At 45.9% G+C, this 22,823-nt stretch overlaps 1 protein-coding gene across 1 annotated transcript; it reads left to right on the top strand.

Annotated features, from left to right (window-relative positions):
- Window positions 1-3,294: 3,294 nt before the first annotated feature.
- On the top strand, window positions 3,295-21,986 carry LOC311610848 (phosphofurin acidic cluster sorting protein 2-like; the record flags this gene model as incomplete). Its single annotated transcript, XM_084862358.1, is given in 7 exon segments — window positions 3,295-3,303; window positions 11,695-11,805; window positions 18,779-19,162; window positions 19,166-19,395; window positions 19,458-19,932; window positions 19,989-20,652; window positions 20,655-21,986. Coding segments are annotated over 7 exon segments (3,189 nt in total). The 3' UTR covers window positions 21,971-21,986.
- Window positions 21,987-22,823: the final 837 nt, after the last annotated feature.

The raw sequence follows: 22,823 nt of genomic DNA, 5'->3' as shown, positions 1-22,823 counted from the left end.
CCCTGCCCCTCCCCCTGCCCTTCACTCTGCCTGGGCCAAGCCCTGAAGGGTCCAGCTGCTTTTCTGTTAACAGTTCCGTTTACTACATTCACAGACCCTGAAAACACAGAGAAAGTGTTTTAAGTTAGATGTGCTGTTCACAGTCTGGAACCTAAGAGGGTTTCCTCCACTGGGACCCCCAAATGCTTTGTGTAATAACCAGAACACTCCTGCAAGTGGGAGGTCATGTGAGCACTGTTGAACTGGAGTATCGTGAAAGGTGTGTTTTAGCCTTAGGATCCCCACCATTTTCAGTGAGAAGGGTTCTGGCCTTGGAGACCTATCTTTTCTGGAAACCAGGGCCCTCTTAACCCTAGAATTTTGCTGCAGCCTGTGCCCAGACTCAGAGCTGGACTGCCAGAGGCAAAGGGCTGGCCTCTCATTGGGGCATCTGGAGCACAACACAGGTCCAGCCAGCCCTGGCTTGAACCCCAGCTGCCAACCAGCCAACTGGCCCCAGCACTGTCCTCTTATGGTTCCCAACGAACTCCTGCCTCACGGAATAAAATAACAAAAAAAGAGCTTCATGGTGTAGACCCACAGGCACACGGGCTAGACAAACCAGTGCCCTCCTTCCTGGGCAGCCACCCACCTTCTTCCCCACCTCTTTATGTGATCACAGAACGTTCGCTGCCATGCAAAGGTGTTGGATCAGCTATTGACAAGGTGAGGAACCTGCCTCTTCACAGCACGGTGGTCATTTGGCCACTTGCTGGCTGTGACCTCTCAGATCGCTGCATCCCTCTGAGTGTTTGTTTCTAAGAACATGAGGTGAGTCAAGGAGCATCTTCATGGGATTTTTGTAGGGACCCTGTAGGGTGTTCCCCTAAAGCTTTCTCTGGGTGCTTGGACAGTGGATAGGCCTGCAACAGGGGCTGTGGCTGTGCTAGTTGGTCAATTTTCTTCCTCATATGCGATTCTTCTCTGGGCCTTGGGCTAAGCTCTTTCCTCATGTCATAAAGGGACTTGATATTCTGTTATTGGTCTTGTCCTGGGTGAAGCCAGAACAGAAACCCCAGGGGTGAGCAGTGGGGCCCAGGCTCTCCCAGCTATCTGTGGTGGGGCTGGTTTGGGCTCATTCATTCAGCAAATATATTGGAAGTCTGTCAGTTACAGAAATGTCTCTAGGCACTGACCATAATCCAGTGCACAGAGCAGACCCCACGACTGCACTCCAGAGCTTCCTTCTAGTCGGGAGCGATTCAGTCACACTAGACTGTACAGGCTTGTAGTGTCCATAGGACAGCCGATGTGACGTCCTTCTGACCTCCTCTCCCTATGGCTGCATCTTCCCATACCTTGAAGAGGAAGGTGAACCTCTGTTCCAGCAGAAAACGTGAGTCAGTTTTGGGTCAGAGCCAGGAGGGGGAGTATGAAGAGTGTGAATTCAAAGTGCTGGCGGACCCTGGATCCCACACATGGTGTGACTTCTGCAAGAGGGCAGAGGTCTAAGGGCTTCTCCTAGAAAAAAAGGGAAGGCGTCAAAGAGAGCTGTGCATGTGGATATGTGTGGTGTGGGAGAACAGTGCGAGCTCAGAGAAAAAGTCAGACCCTCAGAAAATTCATACCCTTCCGCTCCTAATCCCAGCCCTGCCAGCACCCCTATCCTGGGACCGTATTCACTAATCTGGTAGAACCTTGTCAGTGGCAGCAGGGCAAGTGTACCCCACCCTGTGGGAGTTGAGTTTCAGTGGGAGGTGAAGAACCCCACAGGCAGCTAGTGAATTAGGCAGCATGTATGTGCAGGAGCCAAAGTTTGAGGTGATAGGAAGGCCCTTGGAAGCCAGGGATGGAAACAGATTTTGCTTGTTTGCTGATTGGTCAACTATTCCTGGAGCACCTACTGCATGCCAATGAGTGACATGAACAGGGAGGACACCAGCCTTCCCTGTCCTCAAGGAGTTGACATTTTGGTGGGAAGATAGTGGGTAGGGACAGGGACACTGAGAGAGCATGTCAGGTTCCTTTGAAGAAGGGGACAGGTGGTTCCCTCATTGATCCAGAGCTGTCAATTAGGAGTGCTTTCTGCCAGCCCCTCCTGGGTGACCTAGTGTGTCTCTGCCAGAACTGCCAGTCTGAAGGTGGACAAAGAGTAGGTCTGGCTTCTGGATGGGCAGGAGCAGGAGGCAAAGGACCTCTGGGAGGGCCATGTGGAAGGAAAGAGCACACCTCAGACTCTGCTGCCCACCTCTCTCCCCAGGTCCATCTACTGCATCCTGGGCATCTGTTTGGACCAGTACGTCCACAATTTCTCAGCCTGATGATGCTGTCCACCTCAGTAAAGGCGTCTGCCAAACCCAGGCCCAGTGCCTCCAGTCATGGCGGGAGCACCTGAGCGCACTGAGGCTGAGACAGGAGGAGGAGGAGGCCTCCGGGGGTGGTGTTGGTGAGTGTGCCTTTGGAAGGCACACAAAAGGCAGTGAGGGTGGTAACATGTGCTCCTCTTGGATCTACAGAACCAGCTCCAGAGCAACATCAGGAAAACCCTCCAGAGGCAATGCCACCCTAGTGACCTCTCCAGAGCCAGAGCCGGATCCAAGCCCAGCTTTCACTGAACTTCAAGAGACAGAAGAACCACCTCCAGCATTTCAGCAACTCAACCAACTCGTGCTATGGCAGAGAGGGCACCCTCACGCCCATTTAGATGAAATGTTAAAAATTTATTTTCATGTTATATATGTGTATAATTTACTGTAATTTTTATATTTAGTAACATAGATTGTATTGTAGAGAACCTTTAATGAAATACTACTAAACATAACATTAATTTAGTTTCTATAAAATTTAACCCTATTAACCCTCAGAACTTTGAGCAAGTCTGTTTTTCTGGACCCTGAGCCACGCAGGGAGAACTGTCCTCAACTTCTCCACCTGCCCTTCCTGGACCCAGGACTCTGCTTCCCAGAAGATCTGGCTCCCTGCGCCCTGTTCCCAGACTCAGAGCTGGGTGACCAGAGGCCAAGAGCTGGCCTCCCATGGGGCATCCTGAGCCCCACATGGAGGCTAGTAGGCTCAGCCCTGGGCCTCCATGTTGATCCCAACACCACTCACTTGGGCTTCCAAATAAACTTTACCCTCAGAGAGCAAAAATAAAATAAAAAGACAGAAAGTGCAGGCTGCCCAGGAACAGTGACTGGACAAAATGATCACATATTTATTGTCTAGCTTTCTGGGCAGCATCCCTACCTTGGTCCCCACACACCCTCTGTGTTAATACAGAACATGTGCTACTAACCAACGTGGGTGGGACCAACCATGTCTCAGGTGAGCCCTGCCCCTCCACAGCACAGTGGCCACTCAGCCACCTGCTTGCTGTGAGTCTTTAAGTTACTGCATCTCTCTGAGTGTTTGTTTCTCTGATCATGGGGAATACTGAGGCCCAGCTCATAGGGTTATTGTAGGGACTTGGGGGAGGGTGTTTCCCCTGGAAAAAAGGCTCTCTGGGTGCTTAGATACTAGAGGGGTGGCTGGAGAGGCTGTGGTCGTCCTAATTGGCCATTTTCTCGTCTTCTTAAAGAAGCTTCTGCCTTATTTGTGATTCTCCTCAGGCCTCAGGCTAAGCTATTTTCTCTTGCGATAAGACATTGGAGATTCCATTAGGATCCCTGTCCTGGGTGAAGTCAGATTAGAAGCCCCAGGGGTGAGCAGGGGGACCCCAGGGTCACCCAGCTATCTGAGATGGGGCTGGTTTGGGCTCACTCAGTCAGCAAAAGCCCTGCCCCCAGGACTGCACTCCAGTGCTTCCTTCTAGTCAGGAGTGATTCAGTCACACTAGGCTGCACCGGCAGGTAGCGTCCACAGGACAGTCAATGTGAAGTATCGCTGCATTTTCTCATATTTTGAAGCAGAAAATGGATCCCTGGACCAGCAGAAAAGTGAGTTGGTTTTGGATCAGAGCCATAAGGAGTGTATAAGGATTGTGACTTGGAGAATGTGGCAACAACCTAGATTCCATGCCTTGTGGGATTTCTGCAAGAGCTCAGAGGTCTGAAGGCTTCTCCTAAAAAAAAAAAAAAAAAAAAAAAAAAAAAAAAAAAAAAAAAAAAAAAAAAAAGGGAGGGAGTCAAAGAGAGCTGTGCACATGGATTTGGGTGGTGTGGGTGAGTGGGAGGGGTGTGGCAGGACCACTCAGAGAAGAGCTCCCAGAGGCTGGGGTTAGGCAGGAGCACAGAGCCGCTCAGGTCAGTGCCCAGGGCCTGCAGGCTGGAGGACTTCCTGGGATGGGGGATTGAACTGGGACTTCAGTGATGGAGACCGGAGGTTCCCTGTTTTGGAAGCACACAAAGGGCAGTCATGGTGTAACATGTTCTCTTCTTGGTTCTCCAGAAGCAGCTCCAGAGCAAGATGAAGAAACACCTGAAGAGGAAACACCAAACTCCAGGCACAGCTGTCACTGAACTTCCAGATGTGGAATCACTGGCCCCATTTGTGCAACTCACCTCAGCTCCTGGTCGGCCTGTGGTCCTAGATCCTGGGCTACAGTGTGTGTCATCTGTCATGGCAGAGAGGGCTCCCTCCCTCCTTTATATGAAGTTTTAAAAATATTTGTGTTTTTCACATATATATTTATAACTTTACTGTGCTTTTCTTATGCTATCCAGTAACATATAATCTATTTTATTTTATTTTATTATTATTTTTTTAATAGAGATGATGTATTTGTTTTTTTTATATATTTTATTGACTTTTTAGAGAGGAAGAGAGAGGGATAGAGAGCTAGAAACATCGATGAGAGAGAACCATTGATCAGCTGCCTCTTGCACACCCCCTACTGGGGATGTGCCCGCAACCAAGGTACATGCCCCCGACCGGAATAGAACCCGTGACTCTTCAGTCCGAAGGCCGACGCTCTATCTACTGAGCCAAACCGGTTTCGGCCATATAATCTATTTTAAAGAAAATGTAATGAAATACTCTTAAATATAAATTTAATTTCGATTCTATAAAATTTAACTCTACAGTCCTTCAGAGCCTTGAGCAAGTCTGTTTCTTCTGGGCCTCCATGGTGTTACTATGAGTCACACATTGGGAATAAATAGTCTGTCAGTAGCCATCTGCTCTACCAATGTGACGTTCTTGAGGCCCAGAACAATGGGACTTCGGGGGAAATTGACTGATGAGCATTGGGGCAGGGAACCCACATTTTGTTTGAATTCATCTCCCACAGGCACATGGGCAAAGCCTGGTCTTAAGCGCCCTCTGGCGTCCACGTTGCAGAATGCTGTAGGGTTTAACCAGCAGCAAGCAGTTTCTGAACACTGACTGCCACCTGTTGGACAGGAACTCCACCCTGCTCCACTGGCACTGACTAGCATTCTGAGCATCTCCTAGATTGGCCCATAGCACTGAAGAGGGGACAGGGAATGTCCACACTTACCTCCTCCTCAGGCACCGCTTCCAAATCTCCTCTGGGGTCAGAGCCTCTCTCCACCCTCAACCCCTGAGCTCTGGTTCAGCTGGATTTTTCCCTGAGGCTCTTTCATCTCACCAGAGCCCAGTGCCATTCTTTCTCATGCCCCAAAGGCTGAAATACAATTATGGAGACTGCCTGGCTTCTCCTTTTATATCAGCCCTCTTCAGTGCTCCAAGCCACCCTGGAGAGAAGGGACTAACACCCTTCTAGGCACATTGCCCTGGACAAATGGGAATAAGTTTTGGATCAGGCAAACAGTCCATGCCCTCATGATGAGCACCTGTCTGGGCTGACACGGGCATTAAGGAAGTTCTAGTGGGTTGTGATGAGTCCTATGGTTGACCTGGTTCCATAAGCATTGAGAACATGAGCCCATGAGGAGATCACACACAAGGCTCTTTAGGATGGATTTCTTAAAGCAAACCAGAAGATGAATAAGGATTTGCCTACTCACTTTACCCTGATTTCTCATGCGGCATGGCAATTGAGGGAAGCATTGTGAGATTAAATAAAGGCTGGAGAAGTAAATGGAGGTTTGGTCTACCTTAGAGGCCATGGGCCTTTTTACATTTAGGATTGCTGGTAACAGTAGATGGGATGGACCAGAATTTGAACAAATACATTTTAACAAAAAAATGGTTTTAGAATGAGTTCTGTGGGCTGGAACTGCTAAGTACTAGAGAGCAGTGATGCTAATGTCTTTTCCATCACCATTCTCTTTGGAATACAGATCTATGAGGACAGTGACGTCATGTGATTCCCACAGCACAAATGGGCTTAGGGTGACAGGAAGAGGACATTTTTCTTTCTCTCTTTTTTTAAAATATATTTTATTGATTTTTCACAGAGAAGAAGGTAGAGAAATAGAGAGTTAGAAACAATGATGAGAGAAAGTCATCGATCAGCTGCCTCTTGCACGCCCCCCACCAGGGATGTGCTTGCAGCGAATGTACATGCCCTTGACCAGAATCGAACCTGGGACCCTTCAGTCCGCAGGCCGATGCTCTGTCCACTGAGCCAAACCGGTTTTGGCGAGGACATTTCTTTATGGAGAAGTATTTGTGTCCACTTCTAAAGAGTCTCCCTAATGAGAACTTGCCATTTCTAGTCTGTGGAGATATAGGATATTAACCAGGAAAGCTAGGCATTGAGAGACATTTCAGGCAGAGGGAAGAATTAGAAAAATGGAATTGAGTCAGGATACAATCAGGGATGAGGGGATGGGGTTTCAAGTACATCAAGATCATCAGGAGGTTGGTTCCCAGGACAGAAACAGGGATGGCTGAGCAGAGAGCAAGCCAGACACCAAGTCTGCGAGCCCTGGCATGGTGGTTCCTAGCAATGACCAGCAGTCCTGGTGAGGAGAAGAGAAGGGAAGCAAATGTTACTGAGTTTGAGAGCAGGTGGAATGAGAAGGGGAAGGGAATGGCAATAGTAAAGGGAGAGTGAGGTGTAGGCGGGGAGAAGTCAGACATGTCCTAAATGATGACAAGCTGCAGAGTATGGTGAGGACAGGATGTCCCTGAAGTGGAGGGAGGTGATGGTCTCAGCACTGAGGTGCTAAGGAATCAGTGAGGTAGGACATGGAGGAGGCAACTTCATTGACAAGTACCGAGTTTCCTGCAGGTGGGACAGAGGAGATTTTGGAGCCAGTTGCCTACTTTGTCCCAAAAGAATGTGGCCTGATTGAAGGGTTAGTAGGAGACTGTGGCAGAAGGTAGGAGTGACACACTGGGATGATGGAAGCAACAGAAGCATGATTGGAGGTGTCCCTGTGCATACAGGTGAGTGCTGACTTGTCTGCTGGCTCTACGGAGATAACTTGTGGGGAGAGCCAGTGCTGCTCAGGTAGCACCTGTGTCCTGATTGTTTCTGAAATCCTCAGCTAAGAGCACTCTTTATGATCTTGAAAAGTCCAATGGTAATGACATGACCCTTTCGATGACATCAAGGGACCGGTCATTTAGGATGCGCAGCATGAGCTCTCCACTCTTCCTCAGTGCCCTCTCCTCCCTGCTCCCCTTCAGTCCTGTCTGCTCAGTGGGAACCCCGAGGTTGTCTGGAATCCAGGCCTAGCTTTACTCTTCACACCTGGAGCACCATCAGCAAGTGGTTTCCTGAAACCTTCAGCTCCTGGCTTTTAACAAATCAGCTCAGCTCACAGGGTGACTCTCTCACCTAGAGGGGGACACCCACACAGTCTTAAATACACACAGATGCACACTGAGAGGACACAGCTCAGGAGCCCAGGACACAGGACTAGGGATCCAGGCCTCTCGGCACAGCTGAGTGTCTCATTCCCAGTGCCCCCGTGTCCCCAATGACCTCCACGGAGCCTCTGCTTCATTTATGCCCTCTCCCCTCTGTCCTCCGCAACATGCTGGGGCAGAAGCTGGCAGGCTGAGGCTTGTTGATACCTGGGCTCCTGCTCACTCACTGCAGTCCCTTGATTCTCAGATGTGGATTCAGACTTTGAAGGAACAGCATGGCTGGGGCCAGCAGAATGGTTTGTCCTGCTCACCCCAGGGACCTGGCATGGGGGCTGTAATAGGGAGCAGGGGCAGCTGTGGCCAAAAGGCCCTGCTGAGAGAGAGGGTCACTTATGCTGGAGACCAAGGGAGGGTGCCCTGCTGGCCTCTTCCTGGGTAACCCCCCGCTGCAAATCACACAATTAGATTCACCAAGAAGTGGCAGTTTTGACAGCAAATGTAGGCAAAGAAAAGCAGCAAAGAGGCCATATCTGGGAGAGGAGACACTTTATTGATACTCAGCGTCTCTGGAGGCCTCAGGTTGAGCTGGGATGACTGGCTTTTCCAAAAGGCTGCTGCTCCGTGGCTCCAATTGTGACAGTCCATTACTGTTCCCCAACCAAGGACAGAAACTCAGAACACTGAACATGCCTTCACTCTTGTTCCTTTCCTCAAAAATATGGGACAAGTCATTTTCTCAGAACAGCCCCACATCTAAGCTTAAGGTGACAGGGTGAATGGGCCCAGTTCCTCTGGGTTATGAAAGGGGCAAGAAGGGCAGTTGGCAGTGAGCAGAATTTCAGGCTCCAATAGGGAGGGAGAGGGACCAAGTCTGAACAGCCTCGTTTCTCTGTGGACAGAGCAGGCGCTGAGCTGAGGGTGGGTGGGCAGGATGATGGTGACTGTCAGAGAACTCAGGTTGCAGGACAGTTGCTGAGCCTGGATGTGAAGCCCCTTCAATCACACAGGTTTTTCTTCCCTTAAAGACCAAGATGCCTGCTGTGCCCCTGCAAGGCCTTAGGGGTTGCACCTGTGAAAAACTGACCTGCAGGTTCCTACCTCAGAAGACACACTTGTAGGGGGTATAGAACTCCCATGATCACACACCTCTAACCAGAGATGTGGAAGCAGCCAACCTGGTTCTGCTGAGATCTTCTGCCGGTCACTGTCCTCAGATCTCCCAGGTTTCAGAGTTTGTTCTGTGGTGTTATAAGAGAACCACTTGCTGCCCAAAGATCCTTATCACCAAGATGGGGGGACACGATTGACGGATGTCTCTAAAACATCACACGTAAGGTCAAAGACACTTTACAGAGATAGATCATATACATGGCTGGAGAAGGGGAGGTATGGATAGAGGTGCACACATGGTGGGACACATGGTTTTACATGTCTGTGTCACAGCTGTAAGTGACAGCTGCCAGGCAGTGGGTCATCTTATTTTTGTTACTTAAAGGGGATTTTCATAACCTTTCAAATTTAATTGAAGAAAAAAAATCAAATGAATATTCCTTAGAGAAATCCTTGAAGTTTATGAAGCACCTTCTGAAGAAGGCGAATTTGTCAAAGTTGAAAGTGGGTCAAGGTCATTGTCATGAGCTGCAAGTGCACTGCCCTCCAGTGGACCAGTGAGACATGGCACAAGTGTTGTGGGGCTCATGGTTCTGTCAGCAATACAAGCAGACACCAAACTGAGCTTTTGCCTGGGCTTGCCTTTAGACCAAAATAAATCAGTCAAAGTCAATATTTTGGGGTGCCTTCTAGTAAAAGTCATTGTCCGGTTATTTCACTCTAGGAAGACTCAGGCTTTATTCCAGGTCTGGCATTTCAGGGAGTCTGCATTAAGCTCCTGAGTCAGGCCCTGGGTTCCAGGACAGAAAAGCCAGACAAGGTCCCAGCCCTTGGACCCCAGGGCAGGGCCGGGGAAGTTTGGGGATAATGGGTCTACATCACAGTGCCATATGTCCGGTTGAAAAAAATTGTACATAAACCAAAGCATGTTGATGGAAGCCTTCTGATTAAACAATAAGCAGTTTAGAAGATTGGAACATAACTCTCAATCTATTTATAAATTTTTATCTAGATTTAAATACAAAGTTATTCTAATTATGGGGTCACCCTATATTCCCACTACCCATTCATTTAACATGAATATTATCCCTGACTTTTTTCTCCTTTACATCTCACCCAAAAAAGACATCAACATGTGGAAAGTGTTATCTATCTCTACATCATGGAATGAAATAGAGTCTGTTTATATCCTCTCATTTTTCATTTTTAAAATTTTCATTCCACCTGCATTAGATTTTCAAAAGGAAAAAGACACAGTAAAATGTACTAATTTAAAATACATTTAAATGTTTTCTGTAAGATCTGAAATATTGATCTAAAGATTTTCCCTCAGTCTCTTAACTGGTTTGTCTCAGTGGGTAGAGCGTCATGTCAGCCTGCGGACTGAAGGGTCCCAGGTTCGATTCCAGTCAAAGGCATGTAAGTTGGTTGCAGGCACATCCCCAGTAGGGGGTGTGCAGGAGGCAGCTGATTGATGTTTCTGACTCTCTATCCCTCATCCTTCATCTCTGTAAAAAATCAATAATATATACACTCACACACACACACACACACACACACACACACACAGTGTGTGTGTGTGTATGTGTATATATATATATATATATATATATATATATATATATATATATTTTTTTTTTTTTTTTAAATAAAGTTTTCCCCTCAATAAGTGAGCAGCTGTCCCAGTGCTATTAATTGCCAAAGGCTCTCCATAATGATCCACTCAGTCCCATGTGTCCTCAGCCCTGTTCCTCATGTCCAGCTCCCAAGGCCTGCTCACTCCAGCACCCGGTCCGCACTGCCTGAGAATCCTGTCCCCTTCTTATATTCTTTCCAACTGTTTCCTGATTTGTTTGCATATTTATGTTCGGATAAAATTTAGAGTAGTTTTTGTTTCCCAAAATCCTGTTATAATTTTTACTTCAAATAAGTAAATTTTAGATTAATTCAGGAGAATATGTGTCTTTGCAGTATTTTATCTTTCTATCCAGAAATCAGTAAGTCTGTGCATTTATGATAAAATGGAGAAACAGACCATTGGAAGGCCCTGGGCAATTCCTGTTAACATCTTACTGCTTTAGATTATTTTGTTGATGTCACACTTTGTATTTCCACCTGATGATTGTTTACATACATGTCCTATACCATAAAGAGCTAATATGCTAATTAGACCAAACAGAGGAATGACTGTCCGGATGACATTACGGATGAAGCCGCGGCTCTGAGGGCCGGCCAGTGCTGTGAGCAGCGGCAAGGGCCAAGCTCCTTGCACAAATTTTGTGCATCGGGCCTCTAGTGTATTTATAATAGCAATGGGCAATATATATTGAGTGCCCACCACATGCAACTCTTTATGTTAAGTACTTTATTATTGAATTTTATTCTTGCAACTCATCTTTCACGTGAAAAAAAAAAGACTTAAAGAACTCAGCTAACAAGCATGAGGTTTCAATGCAAGTGGCAGTGCCATTCTTCTCACTAAAATTTTTTTAGTTAATTCTCTCCCAAGGATAAGTTTCCTTTGGTTTTAAGAGAGAGTGCAAGGGAGGGAGGAAGACACACAGAGAGAAACATTGATGTGAGAAAGAGAGACATTGATTGACTGCCTACTACACTTGCCCAGACCAGGGCCAAGGATCTAGCCTACAACTGAGCAGGAACAGCTTTCGGGGCAGCAGATAACCTGGAGGTCCTGCTGTGATCACACTCCAGGGCAGGGCAGGTCATTGGAGATGGGCTTCCAGAGGGTTCACTTATCTGATGGGAGTCCTAGCCCTCAGGCTGTCACATATTTTCTTCACCAGTGGAGGTCTCAGCAGATCACAATGTGTGCATGTCTGGAGTGGAGGGTAAGAAGGGCAGAGAGCTTACAAAAACAGGGCTCTGAGCCTTTCCCCTGGTGACTGGGAACTGTCTTTACAGAGCTCCGCACAGGAGAATGGACTGGAGCTGACATATGGGGTCCTCAACTGCATGCCCCTGCAGGAGGCACAGATACCTGATATACCCACAAGTATGCAGCATGACCTCAGGGTGAGTGTAGATGCCCAGTTGACCCAAACTCAGAACCCCAGGAAGTCAACGGGACCCGGGTACCAGAAGGCTCCCTGCTACTCCCCGGAGATCCCTCCAAGCATCCAGTTTTTAAAGGAATCTGGGTCCCCATCTCCTCCAGGTCAGGAGCTAGGGTCTCCCTGGGCTGCACATAGTACCAGGATGGAAATGGTTTATCACGGTGATCCATGTCTTCATTGCTATGGGACCTGGACCTTATCCCCTTCTGTTGCCATGACAACAGAGCAATCCTGAGCATACTACATGTCCTAATATCTAGACCCTCCACCAAAGGAAAAGCCTCTGTGTCTCATCTTACATTGGGATGTTTTATCAGGAATCACACGGGTGACACTGTTAATAAAACATGTGCTGTCTGTCCCCTGCTAAGAAAATGATCTAAGATACGAATGTGTTTCATATTCCTCACCTCCAATTCTACTTTTCCTGCCCTTATCAATGTGAAAAACTTTCAAAGCTGTGAAAAAGTTTTGTGTGTTTATTTGAACCAAAGTGTCGACAATGCGGGCGAGCAAAATCTCAATGGGTTGACATGATGCACGGGAGAATGACAATTTTGCGCCTTATGTTATAAATTATAAGCAAAGTACAGACTTATATGGGTCACATGAAATCCATGGGTGATAGATTAGGGAGAGAGGAGAAAGCAAAGTGTAGAAACTTCTGTGATTGGATAAACGGTAAAATGATAGGTACATACTTCTTTTCCATATGTGAATGTTATAGGACGGTTTCAAGTTGACAATGAACTCAATAACAAGAAAGGGATATGTGGTCTCTGCAGGGCACAGAGTGGTGCCTGTGCTTGAGTTGTCCAAAAAAGGAAAATTCCTTTGATCATCCAAAGATATGTTATCATAGATGCAAAAAGGCAGTACACAGGCTCAGTTAAGGTAAAGATTGCCCTTTGTCAGGGAAGATGCCAGACTACAACATGACTACCCACCATGAGCGCCTTTTAGTTAAGATTTTCATTTCAGACCATCCTTTGTAATTACTTAAGGTCTCTGAATTGCAAGAACTCCACACAGGACTTCCCTGAACTAGTCAGGTTAGCATGGGGCCACTTTTCATCCACACATCCTCCTTTTGTTCATAAATCAATACACATTATGCATTGGTGATCAGTGTTAGTGCTTTGTTTTGCTGAACAATGGATCATAGGGGATGAGGCAACACCTTAAATAAACTCAAATGCTATTCAAGGTGGAATTTTTATTATTTAAAATAAAAGGCAGGTGAATGGGAGGCCATAAGATCCTATATGTCTTTGTTAAAAAAATATTCTGAATCAATTTTAAATTTTGAGCTACCATGAGCAGAGTCCTTTTGCTGCTTGTCTTAAGTTTTGATATTTTGCATCTAGTATAACATTTACATACCAGGAACAAAAGCAACAGTATTAAAGCAGTAACACCATTTAGGAATAGAAAATGTCTAGTGTTAGACTGAGGGGAATAAGCATCCCAGACAACTAAAAATCACTTTACATGTATTATCATAATTGTTTATTAAGCTAATTATATGTTTTCCTTTTTCATCCAGTGTCACTTGTACTTATGCTATGTTTGGCCATAAGACTCGCTACTCTTTCATTATCATAACTGATCATCAGAATATCATTGTCTAGTAGGAGGGAAAAATTAGCAGGTATCCAAATTCATCTTTTCATGTGTAATAAGGGAGCGGCCTGGGGAAATATATATTGTTTCCATTAGGAAACCATATAGAGGATAATAATAATATAAAATCATTTGATGTACATTCAATCAATAACAATGAAGTGATATAAGAACAAGGTCTGAGCAGCAGTAATTTGTGAGCGTCCAGGCCTTGTTGACTTCTTGGGCTAGCTGTAAGTCCCCATGGCCAGTGGTTTCTCATCCTTGAAAAGTCTTCAGTCTTCATGGTGGATGGAGGCCAGTGTCAGAGACAGATGTCCATTTGTGGTTACTCACCTGATAAGGAATGTCCCTTTTAACATGTTGGAGAGAGTCTTTAATTAATGTCTTTATCAATAATAAAAAATCGCCTGTTGTAAGTTTTGGTCTTTGAAGTCTGTCTCTTGGGAGTTCTGTGAAATGAATGTCACTATCATTACCTATAACCTTCTTACTGAGTCATTGATAGTAATGTAGAATGTCTGCTTTTAGTTTTCCTTATATGTGGAAAACAAAAGGATTTAAAAATCAGCAATATTTTAAACAGAGTCATACAAACAATAATCATATTTACTTCATTTAGTCCTACACCCATTTTTTGTTTATTTTGATTATTTGCCAATATTTTCATGAATGCAGTTATGACTTAGAGTTCTATATATTTTCATTCAGTTCAAATATATGACCTCCTTAGAAATCTGTAATTTAGAGTAAGTCAGTATCCTTATCATGGATTTTTCTAAAGATATAACATTTGAAAATGCATTAGAGTAAAACAATAACTATCTATGAATGACAAAACAAAGTGGCATGGTTATAGATTTGATTATAATGCTATTGATAAAAAAAACTTTGCTTCTTTAGGAAGCTATATCATTTTTAAGACAATAATTTTTGTAAAATAATAATTACTACAAAATGAGAGATAAAATTATAATATATATATGTACATACATATTTAGATTCAATACACAGTTTCAATATAGAAAGAACAAATAATATGTAAGATTTTAAAACATTGTCCAAAGCTTCTTGTATTGAGCATTGGAAATAATTCATAAACTTTCAATGTTTGCACCACAAATATCTCTAGTCCCACTGCCAGATGTCCTCATAGGGAACCATCCCTCTTGGCTGGACTGGGGTCACTGACAAGTCATCTGTTACACCTGAGAGTTTCCTATTTGAACTTTTCTTTGAATCTTGGTAACTCCCTCATACGGCAGGTTGAAATCTTTATAACATCCATTTTAATAGAAGCATATGTACACAAATAGAAGTCATTTTTATTTTTAATTGAGCAAAATTTCCCATGTAATTTCAAGCATATAAAATAGGCCTAATTTAGTTTAAAAACATTCCTTTAATAAGGATAGAAAATAAATCCTAAAGGTATCCTACCGCCTATTGGAATTAACTCAAAGCCATCTTTTGTTCAAAAAGCTTCTTAAAATGGAAACTTTTGGAAGGTTGCAAACATACATACACAAAAGCTTATGGCCTAAACTTTTTGTAAATCTAAATAAAGCAAACACAGACTATGGTAATAATTCTAGAAGACATTACTCACACTTAAAAACAGTTTTAATATTATTTTGTCCACACTACAGAATTTGCCTTAAATTACATAAGTATTTAATCTTTTTAGGTAAATAAAAGATAATATGCTAGTAATGCCATGTGGAAAATAAAAATTCACCACACATAACAAATAGATTAATACATATCACATAAAGACTATACACATAATTTGAATTACTAATTTTTACAGAGAAAATGCAAGAATTTTTTAATATAAAACTTTCACAAAATTTTATAGCCTATACTCCCTTTTACAAACTCTTCCTCAATTTTAACAAATCTTCTTACCCATTCAGAAATAACTATTCTTAGAGAAACTTTCATTTGCCCTTTTCCTTCAAATAGGACTCTCCATACTTCAAGCCTTCTTTTATCACAACTATATAATGGCTTCCAACTTAACTGGAACTTTTAACTCTTAGGAGCCTTAATTTCCAATGATAAGCACAAAAGTGAACAACCAGTATTCCTTAGATTGACATTGATGAACATATTTTATGTATTTATTTATTTATTTGGTATTTATTTATTTATTTATTGGCTTCCAAAGGGGATTTTAAGGTCAAAAGGAGTTTGGGGTGTGCCCAGATCCTATTCATCAAAATCTGGGTAAGCTCCTTATTTTTGGTACTAAGATTTAGCGAGTGGAGACCTGGGTGAGTCAAGGTGCTATTTGTTCCTCATTCCAAGCACGTGGAATTAGAAATCAGTACTGATAAGAGAATTCTGCCAGTGCTCTCGGGCTCTGATAAGAATTAAAAAATGTCCATGTGTCTTCTCAGGTGGCTCTCTACATCTCACCCTTTTTTACTAATTAAAATAAAATTTAAACATTAATAATAGGGTTCAAAAATTAAAAACACTTGCAAACAATGCCAATGAAAAAATTAAATTACATACATGTTATTTTCACTGATTTCATATAAAAGAAAGAAAAAAATACAAACCTCACCAATCGGGTGAATTGGGGCAGATTTGATTAACAAAATATATATATATATATATGTTGTTCCATAACATTTCCTAGTTGAAAGGAAACAGATTTTGATTAAAAAGCAGACATTTGTACAGAAGCTTTAGTCCAATGCAGAAAGCAATTAGATGGGTGCGGTTAAGATCAAGTAAAGTAGCCCCAGTAACTACAGGGATCTTGGTGACTTCCCTTTTTATGATAATTTCAAATTCTCCCAAACTATCAGTGAGTAGGGGAAACACTCTTGGAGCAACCCAATGCTTGTTTGTGTTTGTTTACTTTTTCTAAATCCTATTTCAGTTTCCTATCATCCTTAAAGTGGGCAAACTTCTCTACAGGAGTTTTCTTACAACCTCATTTAGTAATTCTGTTGCTTTTGTTCCCAGAAACTAGGAGTATATTAATTGGAATAGGTTAGAATAGCCAGGATTGCATGTTCTAACAGCTAAATTTCTTTGTGAATCAGTCAGGGCCATAGAGAAAATCCAGAACAATGGCTGGTTCCGCTCTGGCTGAGAGCAGCTTCTCTCCAAAGGGAGCTGGTGGAATTCCTGTCCTCATTTTCCCTTAAGTCAGTAGGGAGGGGCAGTGGAGGGGACAGAAGGGGAAGGAAGTAGGGGAGGGAAAGAACAAGTCTGGACAAGGAAACTCAGAGAGCAAAAGATGTAGTGGACTTGCTATAGAAGGGGGATGGGTGTTAGCATTTATTAGCTTCAGGAGAGTTCAGAGATAATCTCTGAAATTTCCTATTTATTTTTTAATGAGAAATTATCTGTGCTTCTCCTTAGAAGCTTCTGATTCCCAAATCAAGGTATGCATCCTATTCAATCATTTTCATTTTGGGGCAAGAATTTTTCTAGTGTTATTTTTTCCTGCAAAAAATTAATTTATTTTGGCCATTTTTTAAGTTGATATTTTGTAGTTAAATCTTCCCATCTGTAAAGCATTTGCAAGAAAAGGCTTCCTATCAGGAATATTAATGAGGGCTGGAGTCTGGGAGTTCCCAGCCTTGGAGGCACAGTTTCCCATGTTAATTATAGGTGTATTTCTTGTTGTTGTTTTATATCTTCAGAGTCTAAGCAAATTTTCTAGCGATGTTATGGAGTGGGTCAAAGTGTGCAGCTCTGGCTCCATGATGCTCACACCCTTGAGTCTCATTCATCCCTCTCATGTGCCTCAGCTTCTCTCCCAGCTATCCAAGGCAACCTGAAGGCCTCTAGCCAGTTTGGCTCAGTGGGTAGAATGCAGGCCCTTAGAGGTCCTGGGTTTGATTCCAGGTGAAAAGCATGTACTTACCTGGCTTGCAGATCCCCAGCCCTTACTGGAACGTGTAGCAGAGGCAACCAATCTATATGTCTCTCTCATTCTCTCTCTCTGTATTTCCTCCTCACTCCTCTCTCTCTAAGCCCATGGGAAAAATATACTCCAGTGAGGACAAATAAATAAATAAAAATAAGAACCAGAGGAAGGGCAAGGAACACTGGTGGACCATACCCTATGGGCTCTCCCCCGGAAGACCCAGGCAGTTGAATTACAGTTGAGTTGGAATTTCCCTATGGAGCTCCTGCTTGGCGTGAGGAATCATCTCTGACAACTCGGCAAAGATTCTTAGTGCTTAAGTAAAGCTGAGATCCACATCAAAGGAGGATGTAGCCCTTATATAGTGAAGGTTATTTTGCTCAAACTCTCAGAAAGCAAATCAAAATGAAAACCCAGAATTAAAAACCAGCCAACAATGTTTCCTCTTATTTCTCCTTAGCAGTGGTTCTGTCAACCCTTAACCTTAGTTCCACCTTGAGGATTTAAAAATACAGCTCAAATATAGTCAGACTATCTACCATAAGCAAAGGAATATTCTGACCCAAGAGACAACTTAGCCAAATTCACCTGACAGGCAGGGAGCTGGCGGGCCCAATGGGCCCTTTGTTAGGTCTGAGCACCGGGTCTGGGCCTGCAGGTTGGTCCTGATGAGCTTCTTTGGAGTCCTGCCGCAGGAAGACAAGTAAGTATCAATGTAAGCAGCATTCATCCCTGTGCAGAGTTTTTGTGAGTTTATTGGAGCCCAACTGTCAAGAATTACACAAAAACAAAATCTCAATGTATTGAGGTAGTGCTCCAGAGAATGGCAGTATTGCATCTTATTTTATAGATTATAATAAAAAGTGGAGATGTATGTGGGTTACTTGGAATCCATTGCTTAGGGAGGCAGGAGAAAGCAAAGCAGGGAAATCTCTGGGATTAGATAAAAAGTAAAACGATAGACACATGCCTCTCTTATACAGGTGCCTACAAGCTAGTTAGCAGTCTGCAAAGAACTCAATAGCAGTGAGCAGATCTGTGGTCTCTGCAGAGCGTAGAGCAGTGCCTGCACTTGGAGGTGTCCAGAAAAAGGAAAATTCCTTTGACATTACAAAGGTGTGTTATTATAGATGCCAAAAGATAAGAGACATGCTCAGTGAAGGTAAAGATTGACCTTTGTCAGGGAAGACACTGTCCTACCACATGACCACACACCATAAACTGCTTTTAGATAACAAGTTTTAATTTCAGGCCAACTTTGTGGTTAATTTAGGTCTCTGAGTTTGAAAGGCCACCATGCAGGCCTTACCTGTGCTAGTCTCAGTCAAGCATGTGACCGTTTTTCATCCACTCTCTCCTTGAATCACTGTGTTCCTCCTCTTGCCACCAATCATGTCCATCCTCTGTCCCACCACAGGGGGAGAAACCATCAGGTACCTGTATGCTGCAAGCAGCTGCAGCTTCCTCATCACCTGCTGGCCTGGCCTGCTCGCCCACCGTGCTCAACACCCCAGTGCCCATGAACCTCTACTCTACCTGGGAGGTGGACTGCTCCAGCCCCATCTGCGTGCTCAGGCTGTGCAGCCTGACTTTAAAGAAGCTGGTGATCTTGAAGGAGCTGGAGAAGGAGCCCATTGCCATGGTGATAGCAGTGCAGATGCAGGGCTCCAAGGGCATCTTGAGATCCCATGAAATTGTGCTGCCCACTAGTCGACAAATGGAGACCGACCTGGCGCTGACTTTCTCCCTGCAGTACCCACACTTCCTCAAGGGAGAAGGAAACAAGCTCCAGATCATGCTGTAGCAGAGGAAGTGCAATAACAACCAGATCATCCTGGGCTACAAGACACTGGCCACAGGTGCCATCCACATGGCTGAGGTGTTGCAGCAACCCTCCGAGGGTGGCCTGGTGCTGAGCCTCAGCAGAAGCATCCAGAAGTCCTCCATCAGAGAGGCTGAGATCTGGATTTCCTTCCTATCCAGTCAGCCCATCAACTATTGTACAAGGACGACACTATGCAGACCAGCCCCAAGGCCAAGCCCACAAATAACTATACTGAGGGGAAATCTGAAAGCTTCTCTGGGCTGGAGGCCAGCTACAATGTGACACCCAGGCAGGACCTGGAGGAAGATGACTTTGACCTGAGTCAGCCCAAGAAGCAGCAGCGATGCATTCAACGAAACTTGAAGCAGAAAGTCATGGTGCTGCTTCCCAGGTCCAACATGACAGAAGAGGTCCTAGACTCAGATCAGGACCCTGCAGAGCACGTCCCCGAGGTGGAAGAGGACTTGGACCTTCTGTATGACAACCTTGATAATCCCCGCGACAGTGGCTCAGATGTGGAGGATGATGGCATCATCCATAGCAACACCAAGACCAAGACCAGACAATACTTTGAAGGCCTGGCACACTGCAGCTGGCAGATGGAGATGACGAGCATACACAGTGCCCGGAGGCAGAAGGAGTCTCCTTGGCTGACCAACATGACCGTGAAGGCCCAGGGCACGGGCAGCAAGCTGTTCAGTGGCAGTGTCTCTGACTTGACGGTCTACAGCACCCCTGCCATCAAGGTGGACAAGACCTGTGTCTTCTCCCTATCGAGCCAGCCTGTCAACCATCTGGATAGAGCTATGCCAGCGGCACCAAGGCAAATAACTTTTCTGAAGGAGACCCTGAGATTGTCTTCTCTGAGCTGGAGTTCAGCTACAATGCTTCTCACAGACATGACCTAGACAAGAAGCCGATAAGAAGAAGGAGGCCCATGACCAGGCAACAGAACTATCAGCAGAAAGTCAAAGCCTGGCTGCATAGGTACCAAATGACGGAGGAGGTCCTGGACACAAAGAAGGACCCTGAAGTGCAATTTCCAGATGTGGACAAGGATGTGGCTGATCTGTTTTACAGGCTGGTGAACCCCAGTGAGAGTAGCTCAGATAAGGAGGATGATGACCATCTCCTAACCCCTCCCATGCCTGAGCTTATGGCATACTCTGAAGGCCTGTCAAATGGCCAAGATATGGAGGAGGATGACGGAGTCCTAGGCACCCGCAAGCCCAGGCCCAAACTCAGGTCATACTGTGAAAGCGTGTCAAGTGACAGCGGCTCTGACTGGGTGGCCCACAGCATGCCCAACCCTGGGGAGCAGCAGGCACAGCCTGAGGACAGCCCAGAGGCAGAGACCTCTGCCCAGGACAAGCTCACTAAGAAGCTGCCACCCAGCAGGCGCACCACCAAGACCAAGTCTCTGGTCTTCCCTTCCAGCTGCTCCAAGGGGAAGCAGCCGCCTGCCAGAGCCGGTGCAGGTCCTTGAATGAGTCGTCTAACAGCCTGATCGAGGAGAGCTGCCCAGTCCCACAGAGCCACCTGCAGGTCGTCAGGAAGACCGTGTGCGATCAACTGAACAACATCCTCATCTCCAATGACTGTCTGCCCAGGAACATCATCCTCATCAGCACCTTGGACAGGCAGGGGCAGTACCTGTCGGACGTCCTGCAGCAGCACACGCTGCCCATCGTGCACACCTGCTCCATGGTGGATGTCCAGGAGGCCTTCAGCTTCATCATCTCCTGGATACAAAGATACTGCGACTGCAATACCCTGGCCCCGATGCCAGTGAAGATCGCAGTGGCGGGGGCTCAGCCCTACTTCAGCACCGTGCTGCGGGTCTTTGTGGAGCAGCTGTCCCACAAGAACCCTGACTGGCTGGGCTACATGCGCTTCCTGGTCATCCCGCTGGGTCTGCACCCTGTGGCCAGCTACCTGGGCTCTGTGGATCAACGCTACAACAACCTCTTCCAGGACCTGGCCTGGCAGGACATGCTCAACCATCTGGAGGCCCAGAGTTCTGTGCAGAACATTGTGTCAAGAATCACAGAGTACATCAGAGGAGCCAACTGTATCGACCAGCTGCCCATCCCAGAGGCCATGCTCATCTCTATGCCGAAGAGCCTGAGCAAGATGTCCTCACAGGAGTTCATTCCCTTTGTGGGGGCAGTGAAAGTTGAAATAGTGGAACCAACTTCAGCCATGTCAAGAGTCACAGATGATGCGGTCCCCTCATGCTCCTACATGCCTTTGTCCCCCGCCAGGGAGGCCTCACACAACTCAACTTTCTCCTCATCAGTCAGTGGAGGCCTACCTTCCTCCATCCAGGGTGTCAGAGCTGAGCTGATGGAGCTACAGATGGATTATTGGATGGCAGCCCAGCCCACAAATAGGAAGAGAAATGGGAAGAAGGAAGACCTGCCTACCAACAGAAACACACTCCAGTGCACCTTCCAGTCTTTCCAGGTCAGCAGGCTGCCCAGCAGTGGTGAGGAGGCAGGCACACCCTCAATGTCCATGACTGTGGTCACCAAGGAGAATAAAAAGAAGGTGATGTTATTGCCCAAGAAAGACAAGGGCAAGGCCTTGGAGTCCAAAAGCCAGTGCATCCAGGGCATTGGCCGCTTGGTCTGCTCAGCTAAGAACCAGGAGAACAGGCAGCGGGTCCTCATTGATGGCGTGGAGTGGAACGACGTGAAGTTCTTCCAGCTGGCAGCCCAGTGGTCCTCCCACGTCAAGCACCTCCCCATCGGCATCTTCGGACACTCCAATTCCACCTTCTAGCCCTGCCCCTCCCCCTGCCCTTAACCCTGCCTGGGCCTAGCCCAGAAGGGCCCTGCTGCTTTTCTGTTAACAGTTCAGTTTGCTATATACAGTCCCTGGAAACACAGAGAAACTGTTTTAAGTTAGAATGTGTTGTTCACAGCCTGGAACCTAAGAGGGTTTCCGCCACTGGGACCCCCAAATGCTTTGTGTAATAACCAGAACACTCCTGCAAGTGGGAGGTCATGTGGGCACTGTTGAACTGGAGCATCGTGGAAGGTGTGTTTTAGCCTCAGGATCCCCACCATTTTCAGTGAGAAGGGTTCTGGCCTTGGAGACCTATCTTTCCTGGAAACCAGGGCCCTGCTTCACCCTAGAATTTTGCTGCAGCCTGTGCCCAGACTCAGAGCTGGGCTGCCAGAGGCAAAGAGCTGGCCTCTCATTGGGGCATCCTGAGCAAAACACGGGGTCCAGCCGGCCAGGCTTGAACCCCAGCTGCCAACCAGCCAAGTAGCCCCAGCACCGTCCTCTTATGGTTCCCAATGAACTCCTGCCTCATGGAATAAAATAACAAAAGAAGAGCTTCATGGTGTAGACCCACAGGCACACGGGCTGGACAAACCAGTGCCCTCCTTCCTGGGCAGCGACCCCCCTTCTTCCCCACCTCTTCATGAGATCACAGAAGGTTCGCTGCCATGCAACAGGTGTTGGACCAGCTATTGACAAGCTGAGCAACCTGCCTCTCCACAACACGGTGATCATTTGGTCACTTGCTCACTGTGACCTCTCAGATCGCTGCATCCCTCTGAGTGTTTGTTTCTAAGAACATGAGGTGAGTCAAGGAGCATCTTCATGGGATTTTTGTAGGGACCTT

The sequence above is a fragment of the Pipistrellus hanaki genome, assembly GCF_964339955.1.
Source record: "Pipistrellus hanaki genome assembly, chromosome: 16".
NCBI classification, from domain to species: Eukaryota; Metazoa; Chordata; class Mammalia; order Chiroptera; family Vespertilionidae; genus Pipistrellus; species Pipistrellus hanaki.
Note: the sequence above shows the minus strand (reverse complement) of the source record. Positions and strands in the feature narration are given on the sequence as shown.